General features: G+C 44.6%; 1 protein-coding gene across 20 annotated transcripts in view; it reads left to right on the plus strand.

Annotated features, from left to right (window-relative positions):
• LOC105022438 (bromodomain adjacent to zinc finger domain protein 2B) overlaps positions 1–14,678 on the plus strand; it is a 68,672-nt gene that overhangs the window by 39,285 nt on the left and 14,709 nt on the right. For 13 of the 20 annotated variants that reach the window (XM_010890842.5, XM_010890834.5, XM_013137910.4 and 10 more), the window contains exons 5-16: positions 603–764; positions 1,212–1,402; positions 1,689–1,904; positions 4,724–5,353; positions 6,202–6,802; positions 7,095–7,391; positions 11,168–11,228; positions 13,122–13,230; positions 13,362–13,463; positions 13,910–14,123; positions 14,201–14,293; positions 14,435–14,496. In XM_010890842.5, the coding sequence (XP_010889144.2) occupies positions 603–764; positions 1,212–1,402; positions 1,689–1,904; positions 4,724–5,353; positions 6,202–6,802; positions 7,095–7,391; positions 11,168–11,228; positions 13,122–13,230; positions 13,362–13,463; positions 13,910–14,123; positions 14,201–14,293; positions 14,435–14,496 (2,738 nt within the window). The remainder of the gene's footprint in view (positions 1–602; positions 765–1,211; positions 1,403–1,688; positions 1,905–4,723; positions 5,354–6,201; positions 6,803–7,094; positions 7,392–11,167; positions 11,229–13,121; positions 13,231–13,361; positions 13,464–13,909; positions 14,124–14,200; positions 14,294–14,434; positions 14,497–14,678) is intronic. The other 7 variants (XM_010890837.5, XM_010890838.5, XM_010890840.5 and 4 more) reach the window with 3 other exon arrangements.

Consider the following 14,678-nt stretch of genomic DNA (forward strand, 5'->3'; position numbering starts at 1 on the left):
TCATGTGTTATTTGACCAAGATAGAATACATCACCTTTATTATATCATCCATCAGTTCAATAGGCAGCACACCGACTCTAACATTTATAGACTGGTAAGGTTCACAGCTCCAACTTGGCCTTAGAAAACAGGATTGGACACTTCAAGCAAAACTTGTTTTGCTGTCATAGTTAGGAAAATGATGCTGGTCAGCTTTCAGAAATCAGGGGACAGTATTTGGTGCTGGTAAATGTGATACTAAATGTTTTGGCAATGTTCATTACAGGAATCTGCATTCCTGTTGTCATTTTAAAGGGAAAGAAAAAAGGTTATGCTTTTACAGTTGTGATATATCTAGCAGTACATGTTTAAAATGTGTAGCTATCCTCTGGGATGAGCTCATATAGTCTGCTTTGGATTTACACTTCTCAACATGTTTACAAGGAAAGTGGCTAGGGTCAGGCAGTGGAATGCACTGGTCATCTGTTCAAAGAGAACCAGAAAGGTTGAACAGTTGAAACCCTGGCTGTCTGAAAAATCGATAAAACCCAATTCATGTAATAACAGTTGAAGTCAGTCTAGCATGGATTCTCATGGATTTCTCTCTTCTATCTCCACCATAGAATGGTGGCGGGCGGCTGAGGCTCAGGGTCGTGGAGCGGCTGCCTTCTTCCCCCACCTCCTGGGGTTTCCACCCATGTTCGCACCGCAACTCCAGCAGAACCAGGATTCTAGCCTTTTTCAGGCCCGCACCCCAAGCAAGAATGGACGAGCCACTGCCCACGGTACACACACACACACACACATACAGACGGTCACACAAACACACAACAAACAAATACAGACTCCATCCATATGTTTCCCCGTACACTGCAAGCAATTTAATGAAGCAAAGAAGTTTTCTCGTAAAAGAGAATGATGTCCTTATGGGCACAAGTACAATATCATATGTTTAATTGACCCTGGAGGCAATAAGAAGACATGCAAATGCATAAATCAGTTTGTAAGCAGGTGCCGGTTGTCTCATCACTGAATATGTTAACTGGGAGATCATATTGCTAACATAATGAGATTTATTTCCCTTCCTATTAATAAGTGCTTTGGACATTTCTGATAACTCATCATTTTAGAAAAGTCTCTCTTGCCTTCACACTTATTGTCCTCTTTATGCGCAATGTACATAAATGCTTACTAGTTGTTCTGTCTTATCTTGTGCTTTATCATGGCCTTAGGAATGAATGGAGCTGTGAATGGCAGTACCATCACCACTGTTTCTGCAAGTAGCTCTGCCACCACCACCACCACCTCAACGCAGGGGAAAACGGGCAAAATGAAAGCCACTAACGGCAGCAGCAAGAGCCGCACGGGCCACCTGGACGTGACCCAAGTGAAGGAGAAGGATGATCAGAAAACAAAAGAAAAGGTTTGTAGGATTACCAGACACATACTGTATCTAGCAAATAATAATAACAATAGTTTACCCAGTGATTATATAAAAATAAATAAAATGGTGGTGTCAAAGAAGGTGGATGTGTCCTCGACACAAATCTTTTGAACCATTATTTAAGGACCACAGTATTTCTATGGCTGGAAATGACCAGAGAACTTTGCGGAAGTCGTTGGTTAGATTATCAGAGGCGTGTGCTTTTAGCCATGATGTTCTGTATACATATCAATTGAATTGACTCCGTAACTGTTCCCCGTTAAAGAAACTCCGAAAGAAACCGGTGGAAGCGTCCAGCAACAGTGATAGCCAATCAGGGACCTCCTCTGATATCTCCAGTGAAGGGTTGAGTGACAGTGACTCAGATGACCTGGATGATGATGATGATGATGATGACGACGACGACGACGATGACGACGAAGAAGAAGAGAGTGAGGATTCAGACTCTGAGAAGGAAAGCCATGCTAAGAGAAAGATTAAGGTGTGTGTCAGTATCTTTAAGGTATGTTTTTTTGTGAACGAGGTAATTTGCTGTTGCAACATCTGTTACCAAAAGCTGGAGGATGCTACTGGAGACCACTCTGTAACCACTCTGAAATTCATAGTCAGAAATATGGATACAAATGTATCTGAATTCTCATTTTCAATGTTTCTTCTAAACTGTGAGCAGCTGCTCAACTCTTCCTGGACTGCTGCGCAGAAGAGATGTTAGTCCATGCAGGTGGTTGAACTTCACCAAGTTTGCCCTATATAATAGATCAATGTTATTAGTGTGATTGAATCAACATACTTTAAGCCCCGTTTCAATACATGAACCCAAATTACATTTGTAAGGTTTTTATTTCTCAATGATCTTTTAACAATCTTTTGCACTGTATTTTGATTCCAAAATCATAGGTTTCCAGTTTGAATAAGGGTTTTTTAGGCTAATGTTAGAAACGTTCTCAACAAATACCATGCAAATTGTGTCCGTTTCCATCAGGATGTCTAGCGCATGGGAGCAGAAGAGCGTGTGACAGCTCTGTGGAAAGGCGCAGATCATTTACCAAAACTCGTTTTCTTCTTAATTTCACTATGTTTAAACCTAGTTTCGAATTGTTTTGCTATGCACAGTAATGTAATTTCGCAACATTATTCTTTAATAGACAAACTCGTTTCAGTCGCTTATCTGTTGCATCAACTCTGATCGACAAAATTAAAAAACACTGAAGCGTGTGTAAAATATTTTTTGTGATATGGTGAGACGAATTTGATCATTTCCAAACAATTAGATAATGTCCATTAAAATGTATGGATAGAAATGTTGTCCTGTTGCATATTGAACATTGAAACATTTCAAAAAGGCTGTTTCAAATAACTAGGCAATAATATTTGCAGCAGAGTGAGAGGTGAAACGTTTTGATGCACAGCGAAATGTTATTGTCATTGCTTTGCGGTCCCGATTTGTGAAACGCAGTCGTTAACAACATTGATTTTGTGGTAGTTCCAAAGCCGAACACAACTGCAGCGCTTTGGGCGCCTTTTGGTTTTAAGCCAAGTTGAAAGAGGTGATCCCAATAATTTGAAGGAGGCAAATTGACGGACTGGCTCCAGAAAGGTGGTGCTCAAAAGTGCAAACACCACAAATCTGAAGAATCTCCAGATCCTCCACCTCTATTTTTACAATATGTTAAGGCTTACACCATTGTAGTGGCATAACTTTTACAATATAGACAATTGTTAATCGCAATAATTTGTACGACTATTAAGTGTAAGCTAAAATGTCATGATCGTGCCAGCCCCAGTCACATATAGGGCCCATGGTGTTACTGATCAAGTCAAAAATTTAGAGCCCATAGATTGTGGCTCTCAAATGTATTCAGCCCCTTGGACCTTTCCACATTTTACTTTGTTAAAACATAAAATCAAAATGGATTTAATTAGGGGTTTTGCCACTGATCAACGCAAGTCCACAACGTGCTCTGGGGTGTTTTCAATGCCTTGGAAGTGTTCTTGTATCATATCCCAGATTGGTGCTTTTTAAGATTCTTATTCCGGATATGCTTTAAATATTATTTTGTCTTCATGATGGAGTTTTTGTTAGGAATTCTATCAACCAACTGTGGGATTTCCCAGAGACCTGTGTATTTAACCAGAAATGATGTGAAACACCTTAATTGCACACAGATGGACTCCATTCAACTAATTATGTGACCTGAAGAGAATTGGATGCAACACTGCTCATTCAGGCGTGTCATAGCAAAGGGGGTGAATACCTATGCAATCAATTATTTTTTCTGATTTATATTTTTAATTAATTTGGAATAATTTGTAGAATATCAAGACATGACAGATGTTTGCCAGAGAACATCAAAACTACTAAAACAATGTGCTCAGGACAGATCAGTCAGAGTTGTTTAGCCATAATGCCAGATTTCATGTTTGGCAAAATGTAAACAGAAGAACCACATACCATAAAGCATGGAGGCAGTGGCATTAAGGTTTGGGAATGCCTCAGGGCCTGGCCAGCTTGCCATCATTGAATTTCATATTGTAGCGGAGAATTCTTGAGGAGAATGTGACCATGGCCATCTGTCGAAATGCTGAAGCTGAATCAAACATGTATCTTGCAAATAGACAATGATCCAAAACACACAAGCAAAGCTACAACAGAATGTCTCAAAAAGAAAAGGAGAGTTATGGAATTTATTTCACAGCTCTCAATCCTATCAAAATGCTTTAGGGGGACTTGAAGAGGGTCGTGGATGCAAGAAAGCCTTTGATCATGTTGCACGAAATGACTACTTGAAGTTGTTTCAACTAAAGGGGCAACACCAGCTATTGAAGCTATGGATAGAAAAAACAATTGTACTATAAAATTACATTTCTGTTTATTTTTTTTTATTAATCAATTATTTCAAATTACAACCTTCGGTTTTATTTGTTAGAGTAGGTTACTTTTATCTTTTGAAAAAAGTTTAACCGAAGAAAACATCCATATGTCCAAATATGGTTTCTAACAGCTTACATTCCAGGGGGTGTATGTACTTTTTCACATGACTGTTGGTCTAAATATTGAAGTACAAACTTTGAAATGCCCCTTTAAGTTAAACTATATCTATAGTTGTCTTCTAAAAATGTTCTACTTTCCTCTTTATTCACTGCGTCGCTCTCTTTGAACGTTAATGTCAGTTAAATGTCAAGGACATCTCCAGTGGTGGGTGGCTCGCTGGGTGTCTGAACGCTCCGCAGGGCCATCAGGGCTGCCACTGGGCTGTCAGAGCTGACATGGCGCTGTCCTCCCCCTCTTCCATCCCCTAGGGCTCGACACGTAGCCCTGCCCCCAGCAAGGAGGGATCCCGCGCTGCCGAAGGTGAGAAGGCTTGGTATTCCCGGGACAGCCGGACCGGTCTTCAGAAACATCCAGACCATGACTCCATTCATTCCCTCCACTACCGGCCACAGCCCCCAGCACTGCCCCAGTCGTCTGCCCTCATCTTCCAGAGCTCCAGGAGCAGAGACGGGGAACTGAATCAGCATACCAGTGTGATCCAGGCCACTGGGCTGGCTGCCAGTACTAAACCCCTGGCCCTGGTCACCCAGCCTCGAAGGGATACCTGCTCCTCTCCTCAGCCCAACAGACCTTTCTTCTTGTCTGCCCCACCCAAACCTTTCTCTCCTACTGCCTCACCTAAACACAGCTCCCTTGCTTCCTCTCCCAAACCCCTCTCCCTCTGTTCCTCTCCAAAACCGCTGTCTCTTTCCTCCACCTCCCCCAAGCCTCCATCCCTCTCCTCCTCACCCAAACCACCCACCCTCTCACCCTCACACAGGCCCAAATCTCAGACGGCCTCCCCAAAACCCCCCACCTTGTCAGACAGTTTAAAGGGGGGCAGCAGAAACCTCCTGGATGAAACCTTGTTGCACATCAACAACTTTAAATTGAAACAGGTGGGTCTGGTTTTGTATGCTAATTCATTGTTTTCTACTTATGTATAATCATACTTTTTTTCACTCAAGTCTTTCACCAAAGTAATCCTGTTAGACTACGTTTTTTGTCAAACTTGTCTTACCTCGATTTCTTATATAACATTTCTGATATGGATATTTAATATCTCCCATTTCTTCTTGACTATCATTGTTTCTGACGTGCAGATTTGGAAAGGTCAGTGGGGTTCCTCTCCACAGAAAATGAAACGTCTAAGCACTGTTATCAGCAGTTTGATATTTTTTCATGCCGGCTCACACTGTACATGGCTGAAAGTGACAATCCAGTTAGCTTTATTGGAAATACTTCACTAAAACTGACACGCAATTAACTCTGTAATGCTTTAGGAAACTCGTCGTTATCAAAAGGGAAAAAATCGGAATTTTTCAAAGGATTCAATTATTATTGTTAATCTGGACAGTGGCGATAGTGTGCCAATCTATAACGAGACCTTTGCGACAGGATTTTATTGCAGATGGAGTTTAGTATAGGTGTCTGGGGAAAAAATTACATTGACAGCAGAGACTGGGAAATGTGCACTTAACAAAGAAATTAACAAAGGTTGTGCCAAGCAGCTTAGTATTATTTGTAGGCCATTTTGGTCAGTGACTTGTTTTAATATACTTCATGTATATTTGTTAGATTAGAGACCTTATTGTCTTTCTCACTGTGCCATTTTACAGGTGCATTCCTTATTACCACCTTGGTCCACAATCTGCATGAGTACTAATGATTGACAGCCCGTATAATGAATTCCCTTCTCGTCTCCGTCTCGTTCCTCCCCACCCTCCCTCCGTCGTTCCTCCCACAGGAGCACTTCAAGCAGGCCTTCCCTCCACCGCTGATGCACCAGGACCTGCTCAAGAGCCAGAAGAAAAAGAAAATGTCTGCCTCATCACTACCACCGCCCAGATTGTCTCCAGAGCCCCTTGGCGGCAGCCACCAGCTGGCCGACCACTCCAACCTGTTCCTGGCCACTTCCCTCCTGGTCCCCGGCCCCACCCTCCCGAACGGTGTCATCCACAGCACTGTTCAGGACGCCCCCCTGGCCCTCATCACCAAGCCACGCAGCAGCCAGGGTCGTACCCCCGACAGCAAGCCTCTCCTGGCTGCGACCAGTCCACCCTTCTCCATGCCGGTCAACCTGAGCACCGGGACCAAGGAGCAGAGCTCACCGGCACTGGCTCACAGAGCCGGGAAGAGTAAGGCCCCACCCAAGGGTCTCCGCACGGGGAAGTGCACGTCCGAGTCCCAGACCCACCTGGTGCATTCCCTGGCGGAGTTGTTCCGGAACACAGAGTCAGACATCCCCAGCAGCAAGGACTCGGATGACTCCGTGGAGGAGGAGGAGGAGGAGGATGATGATGATGATGACGACGTCGAAGATGAGGATTCTGACGATAGCCTTTCAGGTGAGTCAATTCTACAGGTTAACGTGATGTGGTTATATGTTTAAGTGCTTAGTTGCTACTTCATGTACTGATTCTGTGAATGCTTTAAAGAGGTTTATTCATAAGACTATCTAAAATGATGTAGTAGGCAGAAAATAAATGCCTGAGCAGAGTTTCAACATCAAGTTTGGATGTTGATTGAGCAGGACTGTATGTAAAACGTCCTGCTGACTTCTGGGAAGTCAGCGGGGCGTCGTGTTCTTCAGTGTGCTTGAATGTTAATTGGGGTATGTCTCATCCTCCACTCCCCCAGCAGAGTCTGACAGTAATCTGGAAAGTGACTCTGACAGCTCGGAGGACGACGTGAAGGACCAGACCACTACAGACACGGATGCCGGGAGGATAAGCCCTCTGAAACTCCCCAAATTCAACACAGGCTCCTCTTCTCTCCTCAACGCCTCCAGCCTCTCAGCCAGCTGCTCACCTCTCAACCTCCAGGTGGCCAAGCCAGTCGGTGGCCTACCCACCCCAGCCATAGTGACCAGCTCTGGGGTCTCGGGCTACCACAGCACCCCCTCCTCCTCATACACGCACTGCTCCACCCCTCCAGGTACCAATTGAAACATCTTCTCAGCCCAAATGAAACCCTATTTCAGTGTTTTTCCCGGCTTAAATTAGACAAAGCCCCAACCCCTGCTGCCCTGCGCTCCACCAGACACTCCTCTGAGATATCGTATATATCTGGCTACACACTTGGAAAAAGACAACTATTATAGGGTAAATTCTGCCCTGTTGTTCATGTCCACTTAAGCAGCTAATGCACGCTACAATGTCCTCCCTAATAGCCACCAAAATACAAGCGATCTATCTATTCCTCACATAGTAACGTTACATATTTGAGCTTATTTTTCTTTTTACATATGTAGGTTTTTACCCTCGTGTTTATTTCTTTGTTTCCCCCCATCTGTCCAGGACTATTAGACATTTTACTGGATTTAAGTGCATCCAGCCTATAGTTTCAGTCTCTTAAAAAATTGACCACCTTTTTGTTTCCTTTCCAAAAAAGTCGAAAAGGATGGTTTTGAGTGAGGAACAGAAGGGTTAAAATTGAGACCACTGCAAATTGAACGCTTCTGTTACTCACTCAAAACATTCCTTTTTGACTTTTGGAAAGGAAACAAAAAGGTGCAGTGGTCTCTTAATTTTTTCCTGAGCTGTATTACAGCCTTGTCGCATAGTTTTTTCTCCATCCTTGTTTTGACGCCACATTGTTCATCTTCCTCTCTTGACACCCTTCAGCTGTACTTGGCTGTGCTGCTTGCGCTGATCCACCATCTTCACATTCATGTTTTTATATTGTTAGTGACTTTATGTTAATTGTATATTTTTACACTGTATATTACATATATAATACATAACCCAATCTAATTGTATTCCGGTGATTCTACTAGAGGTCATCTGAAATGTTAACAAATGTTATGTGGATTGGCCGTAGTTTAAGCGTTAAGTTATATTTAAATATTTTGACATGCATGCACTGGGAACAAGTCTGACTTACTGCCGGCAATGCGGATCTGTTGGTAATTTTTATGGACAGAATTTCTAGGCGCAGCCAGGGGCCGGAGGGTGTCAGGTTTGGGGACCACACGATTCCGTCTCTGCTCTTTGCGGATGATGTTGTCGTGTTGGCCCCTTCAAACCAGGACCTTCAGCATGCACTTGGACGGTTTGCAGCCGAGTGTGAAGCGGTGGGGATGAAAATCAGTATCTCCAAATCTGAGGCCATGGTCCTCAGTCGGAAAAGGGTGTCTTGCCCACTTCTGGTTGGTGGAGAGTTCTTGCCTCAAGTGGAGGAGTTTAAGTATCTAGGGGTCTTGTTCACGAGTGAGGGAAGGATGGAACGGGAGATTGACAGACGGATCGGTGCAGCTTCTTCCGTAATGCGGTCGATGTATCGGTCTGTCGTGGTGAAGAAGAGCTGAGCCGCAAGTTGAAGCTCTCGATTTACCGGTCAATCTACGTTCCTACTCTCACCTATGGTCATGAGCTTTGGGTCATGACCGAAAGGACAAGATCCCGGATACAGGCGGCCGAAACAAGCTTTCTCCGCAGGGTGGCTGGGCGATTCCTTAGAGATAGAGTGAGAACCTCGGTCACCCGGGAGGAGCTCAGAGTAGAGCCGCTGCTCCTCCACATCGAGAGGGGTCAGCTGAGGTGGCTTGGGCATCTGTTCCGGATGCCTCCTGAACATCTTCCCGGGAAGGTGTTCCAGGCCCGTCCCACCGGGAGGAGACCCTGGGGAATACCTAGGACACGCTGGAGGGACTATGTCTCCCGGCTGGCCTGGGAACACCTCTGTGTCCCCCCGGAAGAGCTAGAGGAAGTGTCTAGGGAGAGGGAAGTCTGGGCATCCCTGCTTAGACTGCTGCCCCCGCCACCCGGTCCAGGATAAACGGAAGAAGATGGATGGATGGATTTTGACATGCTTGTGTGTAAAAGAACTTAGGAGCCAGTTGTTTTTCTGATGTTATCTCTGCGATTTTAGGAAGGGTCAGGTCCTGAATGCAGGGTTGCCAGATCATTGACAATAAATCGTGAAATCCATGTGAAATGCTATTTCTTCTATACAACCCTGTCTGTAAATTGACCAGTCCAAGCCCATTCAAAATAGCCCAGTTGTGTCCAAAACCTACCTATCTGGCAACACTGCCAATATGTTTCCTCATGCAGTCACCTTCGCTGCCGTATTTCGCTGCTAGGCTAAATATTTTTCCTATATTGTGTACTGCTTGTCCCAAATGGCATAGGAATGTTTGGTATTTAGGGGAATATAATATTTAAAAAATTATAATTTTTGGTGTATGGCAGTTTTGCTTTTCATCCTGTTTCTATTTTGTTTGCCTTTGGTTTTTAAGTTCTGTCTGTGTGTATTCTGTTTCACCGTTTTAGAAGTTGAAGTTGTTTCATTGTTTTTGAGTAAAGAAGTGCTCTTGGGCTGTTAGCTGGCAATTAGGACACAGGGTGTTCTTCCATTTGATTAGTCCGATCAGCCAGTCCAGTGGAAACCAGACAGGGATTCGTCTCTCAGCAGGAAAAAATTGTTGAAGCTAGTCTCCCAGAGCAAAATGAACTTGTCTGGTTTAAAGTATTTGCGTCATTGTTTTGATGACCCAGAGCAGGCATTTTGAGTCAGTGTTTACCCTGGCTTGGTGTATGTTTAACCTGTGAGAAGCTGAAACACTGGGCTGGATCTGAACCCTGCATTACCTCTGCGGTCTTTAGTATCTTTTTCCTAATAGAACACTGCATTACCTCTGCGGTCTTGAGTATCTTTTTCCTAATTGAACACTGCATTACTTCTGCGGTCTTGAGTATCTTTTTCCTAACATAACATTCATTACCTCTGCGATCTTGGGTATATTTTTCCTGGTAGAACACTGCATTACTTCTGCGGTCTTGAGTATCTTTTTCCTAATATAACATTCATTACCTCTGCGATCTTGGGTATATTTTTCCTGGTAGAACACTGCATTACTTCTGCGGTCTTGAGTATCTTTTTCCTAATATAACATTCATTACCTCTGCGATCTTGAGTATATTTTTCCTGGTAAAACACTGCATTACCGCTGCGGTCTTGAGTATCTTTTTCCTAATAGAACACTGCATTACCTCTGCGGTCTTGAGTATCTTTTTCGTAATTGAACACTGCATTACTTCTGCGGTCTTGAGTATCTTTTTCCTAATATAACATTCATTACCTCTGCGATCTTGAGTATATTTTTCCTGGTAAAACACTGCATTACTTCTGCGGTCTTGAGTATCTTTTTCCTAATATAACATTCATTACCTCTGCGATCTTGAGTATATTTTTCCTGGTAAAACACTGCATTACCGCTGCGGTCTTGAGTATCTTTTTCCTAATATAACATTCATTACCTCTGCGATCTTGAGTATATTTTTCCTGGTAGAACACTGCATTACCTCTGCGGTCTTGAGTATCTTTTTCCTAATAGCTACATGTCCCAATATTCTTTGTTTTTTTTTGGTTCTGCTCCTGAATAATCATCCTTAGCTCTTTTCCTTGATATCTGCTTGGTCACGGTCAATTTAACAAGATATATCCAATCCTGCTTCGATGTGCCATTTCTAAATGCACATGTTTAAAATACCTGATTGCAATGATGTGGTGAATGTTTCTTTGAATAAAACAGAACTGACTGAAATATTTTCGGAAGGCCTCCTTTTCTGGGTGGCGTAGTTTTCCAGCCACTGTGGTCCTCATGGCATGTGAACTGATATAGGGCACGTCTGCCCAACACATTAGGGTTTCTGCATTTTCACATTGGATCAAATCTGTCCATCCTAATGAGTCCTTCTTTCTCCCAGGACCAGGGAAGAGGAGGAGAGTGACAGATGAGAGGGAGCTGCGGGCTCCTCTAGAATTTGGGTAAGATATATACACAATATCAGACTCTCAACGAGAGAGCCTTCCCAAAAATCCCACTTTCTGAAATATTAGCTTTTAAAATGTGGAATTTGGGGAAATGCCTTTGTTTACCCTACCTAACCATCCTAGTGCCCCAAATAGCCCCCCATTTCCTAGATACTCCACTCCCACGATTTGTACTACATGAGGAATAGGGTACCATTTGAAATGTATCCATCGTGTTCTACAGACAGCGTTGACGTTGATGCCTTAAAGAAGCCAAGGCCTAGTTAATCTCTAATCACACAAGTTCCTGTTTCCAGAGAAGGGATGATATCTTGTGAACAACTGGGTAGCTATGGGGAGAGCAGAAAAGACATCAATCCTTCATCCTTCCCAATTTCCTTCTCTCCATCCATTCCTTCTCTCCTCCAAACTCCCTCCTACCCTATGTGGGCCTTTCCAAAGCCCAGGCCTGTGAATGGGCCAGGAAATGGGGCTCTAACTGTCAGAGGTTAACCACATCCAGTCTAAACACAGACGCAATGTTAGCCGCTTCACCATCCATCCCCGACAAACCGTGGCCTACCCTCTGATCAGCGTGTCTTTCATCTTCCACGGATGGTTCTCATCAGGTTCAGAGGTGAATCGGAGGCGACAAGGCTTTACGTGTCAGTTCCCCGTTCTGCCCAAGACCAGGCTGCCTTCTCTACTTTAGACTGTAGACCTGAATGGGGTGTCATTTAGATCAGGCTGCCTTCTCTACTTTAGACTGTAGACCTGAATGGGGTGTCATTTAGACCAGGCTGCCTTCTCTACTTTAGACTGTAGACCTGAATGGGGTGTCATTTAGATCAGGCTGCCTTCTCTACTTTAGACTGTAGACCTGAATGGGGTGTCATTTAGACCAGGCTGCCTTCTCTACTTTAGACTGTAGACCTGAATGGGGTGTCATTTAGATCAGGCTGCCTTCTCTACTTTAGACTGTAGACCTGAATAGGGTGTCATTTAGACCAGACTGCCTTCTCTACTTTAGACTGTAGACCTGAATAGGGTGTCATTTAGACCAGGCTGCCTTCTCTACTTTAGACTGTAGACCTGAATAGGGTGTCATTTAGACCAGACTGCCTTCTCTACTTTCGACTGTAGACCTGAATGGGGTGTCATTTAGACCAGACTGCCTTCTCTACTTTCGACTGTAGACCTGAATGGGGTGTCATTTAGACCAGACTGCCTTCTCTACTTTAGACCGTAGACCTGAATGGGGTGTCATTTAGACCAGGCTGCCTTCTCTACTTTAGACCGTAGACCTGTATAGGGTGTCATTTAGACCAGGCTGCCTTCTCTACTTTAGACCGTAGACCTGTATAGGGTACTATTTTGGAGTCCTGTTCGTAGCAGGCTGTTTCTGTTAGCGGATGGCGGTTGCCCAAATGCGCCGAGGGAAGTGTGACGTGCTGTTCCTCTTGGCAGTTGTCCATCCAGAAGAGTCTGATTACTGTTGCAGTCACACAGTAGGGCAGCCGGGTCAGGCCCACAGACCCCCGTTGTAAACCGTTCCTTCACCTGCCCTCATCAACGCCAGGGTCCTCCAACCTGTCCTGGGGACACCCATCAGCTCTATGTATTAGATGTATTCGATTGGCTCGTTGTACTTCAGCTTATCGTCAAGCCCTTGGATGGGCGGGTCGTGTGAGGGATAAAGGGATGTTTTGAGGTTTCTGGGAAGTTCGAGGTTTGAGCTGTGAAAGAACCTAGCACTGTCAACGTTTCCCTGCACTATTGCTGCCTGAAAGCGCTCATCGTTTTAAATACAGTGCCTTCACAGAAGTATTCATACCCCTTCACCCAGCAGTGTGAATGCAATTGTGTTCCCACACCAGAGTCACTGGATCAAACCTCTCCCCATCCTAGGTGGCAGAGAGAGACGCGCATCCATAATGTGGCAGGCCGTCCGCAGGGAGACGTGTCATACTACACCCCATGTGGGAAGAAGCTACGGCAGTACCCCGATGTGATGAAGGTGAGAGCTCGCCTCACAGGTCACTGGAATTGACAGAATTAGCATTAACATCCCCTCTTATCTCGTACATAAATCCAGGTAGACTTAAAGGAGATGCTAATGATTGAGCCTTATCATGTTCTTCTTTCTAGTATCTGTCCAGAAATGGAATAAGTGACATCACACGCGACAATTTTAGCTTCAGTGCAAAAATAAGGGTTGGTGACTTCTATGAAGCCAGAGATGGACCTCAGGTGATGCTTCATCCTTATCTCTCTCTGTTGACCATATCACTCCGTTGTCCAAAGTTCTGGATACCATTGTGATATCATTGACAGGCATAGTTATATTGCTATTTTGTCGCCACGTGACTAATTACCCTGAACAATAGCTAGTAAAAGGGAAAGTATGCGCAAAAAAAATATTGGAGTGTTGTGTCCAATGATCGATCCACTGTTAATACAAGGTAGAGCCCTTTTCTGTAGGGAGAAACCGTGAAGATGCAGTATGTGTAAAAACGAGTGAATAAGAACTCTGTGATGCCTAATTAAGTCTTCAAGGCGGCCGCCACATAAGAATTGAAAGGCGATATTCATATTTTCTGTCATCAGGGACATTAGTGGACTGTGTCAGTGATAGTCAAGGCTCAGTGTCAATGAAAGGTTGTAACTGGCTGTCCCTAACCCTGCCGGCCTCTAAGGGATTACAGTGGAGCTTGTTGACCGAGGAGGAGGTGATTCCTCGTGTCCTGGCCATGGATGGGAGGCGCGGGCGTCCCCCCAACCCCAAGCACCAGAGGATGGGCGACGAGGGCCCCCAGTCCAGGCGCAAGAAGGGCCGACTTCCCAGCGCTGGCGAGGCTGACTTCCAAGGCGCCATTGACGCCAAACGCTTACGCAGGCTGGAGGCTGAGGGTGGGTTCAGTCTTCCAGGCATCACTGAACGGTGGTCACAGCTTCAGTTCCTTACATGACTAAAAACTGTATTGCAGGGATAGCTCGACAGGCAGCGCAGATGAAGATGATGAGGAAACTTGAAAAGCAGGCCATGGCTCGAGCGGCCAAGGAAGCCAGGAAGCAGCAAGGTACAGTAAGATAGCGTTGTGTTGCCCCGATTGAACGCCATCCTGTTACCAGGTATAATACAGCACAACCCACACTCTGTTTCTCTTTCCCTCCTTGTTGGCGTCCCTTTTTTCCCTCCTCTTTCTGTGTGTCCCTCTCAGCGATCATGGCTGCTGAGGAGAAACGGAAACAGAAAGAGCAAATGAAGATTTTGAAGCAGCAGGTAGGGACTTGCCTACAGTCTGAGCTTTGTTTCATATCATTTCCAAAAGCTCAACACTCCCATGCGTCTGTTCACTTCAAACACACATGACGTACAGATGTTTTCTTTCAAGAGGGAAATGTCCCTAGCAGAGGTAAAGGATTTGAAGAAAGACCAGGCCTCACTGGGCCCCCATCCTGCCA

Source organism: Esox lucius, chromosome 16 (assembly GCF_011004845.1).
Source record: "Esox lucius isolate fEsoLuc1 chromosome 16, fEsoLuc1.pri, whole genome shotgun sequence".
Taxonomy (NCBI): Eukaryota; Metazoa; Chordata; class Actinopteri; order Esociformes; family Esocidae; genus Esox; species Esox lucius.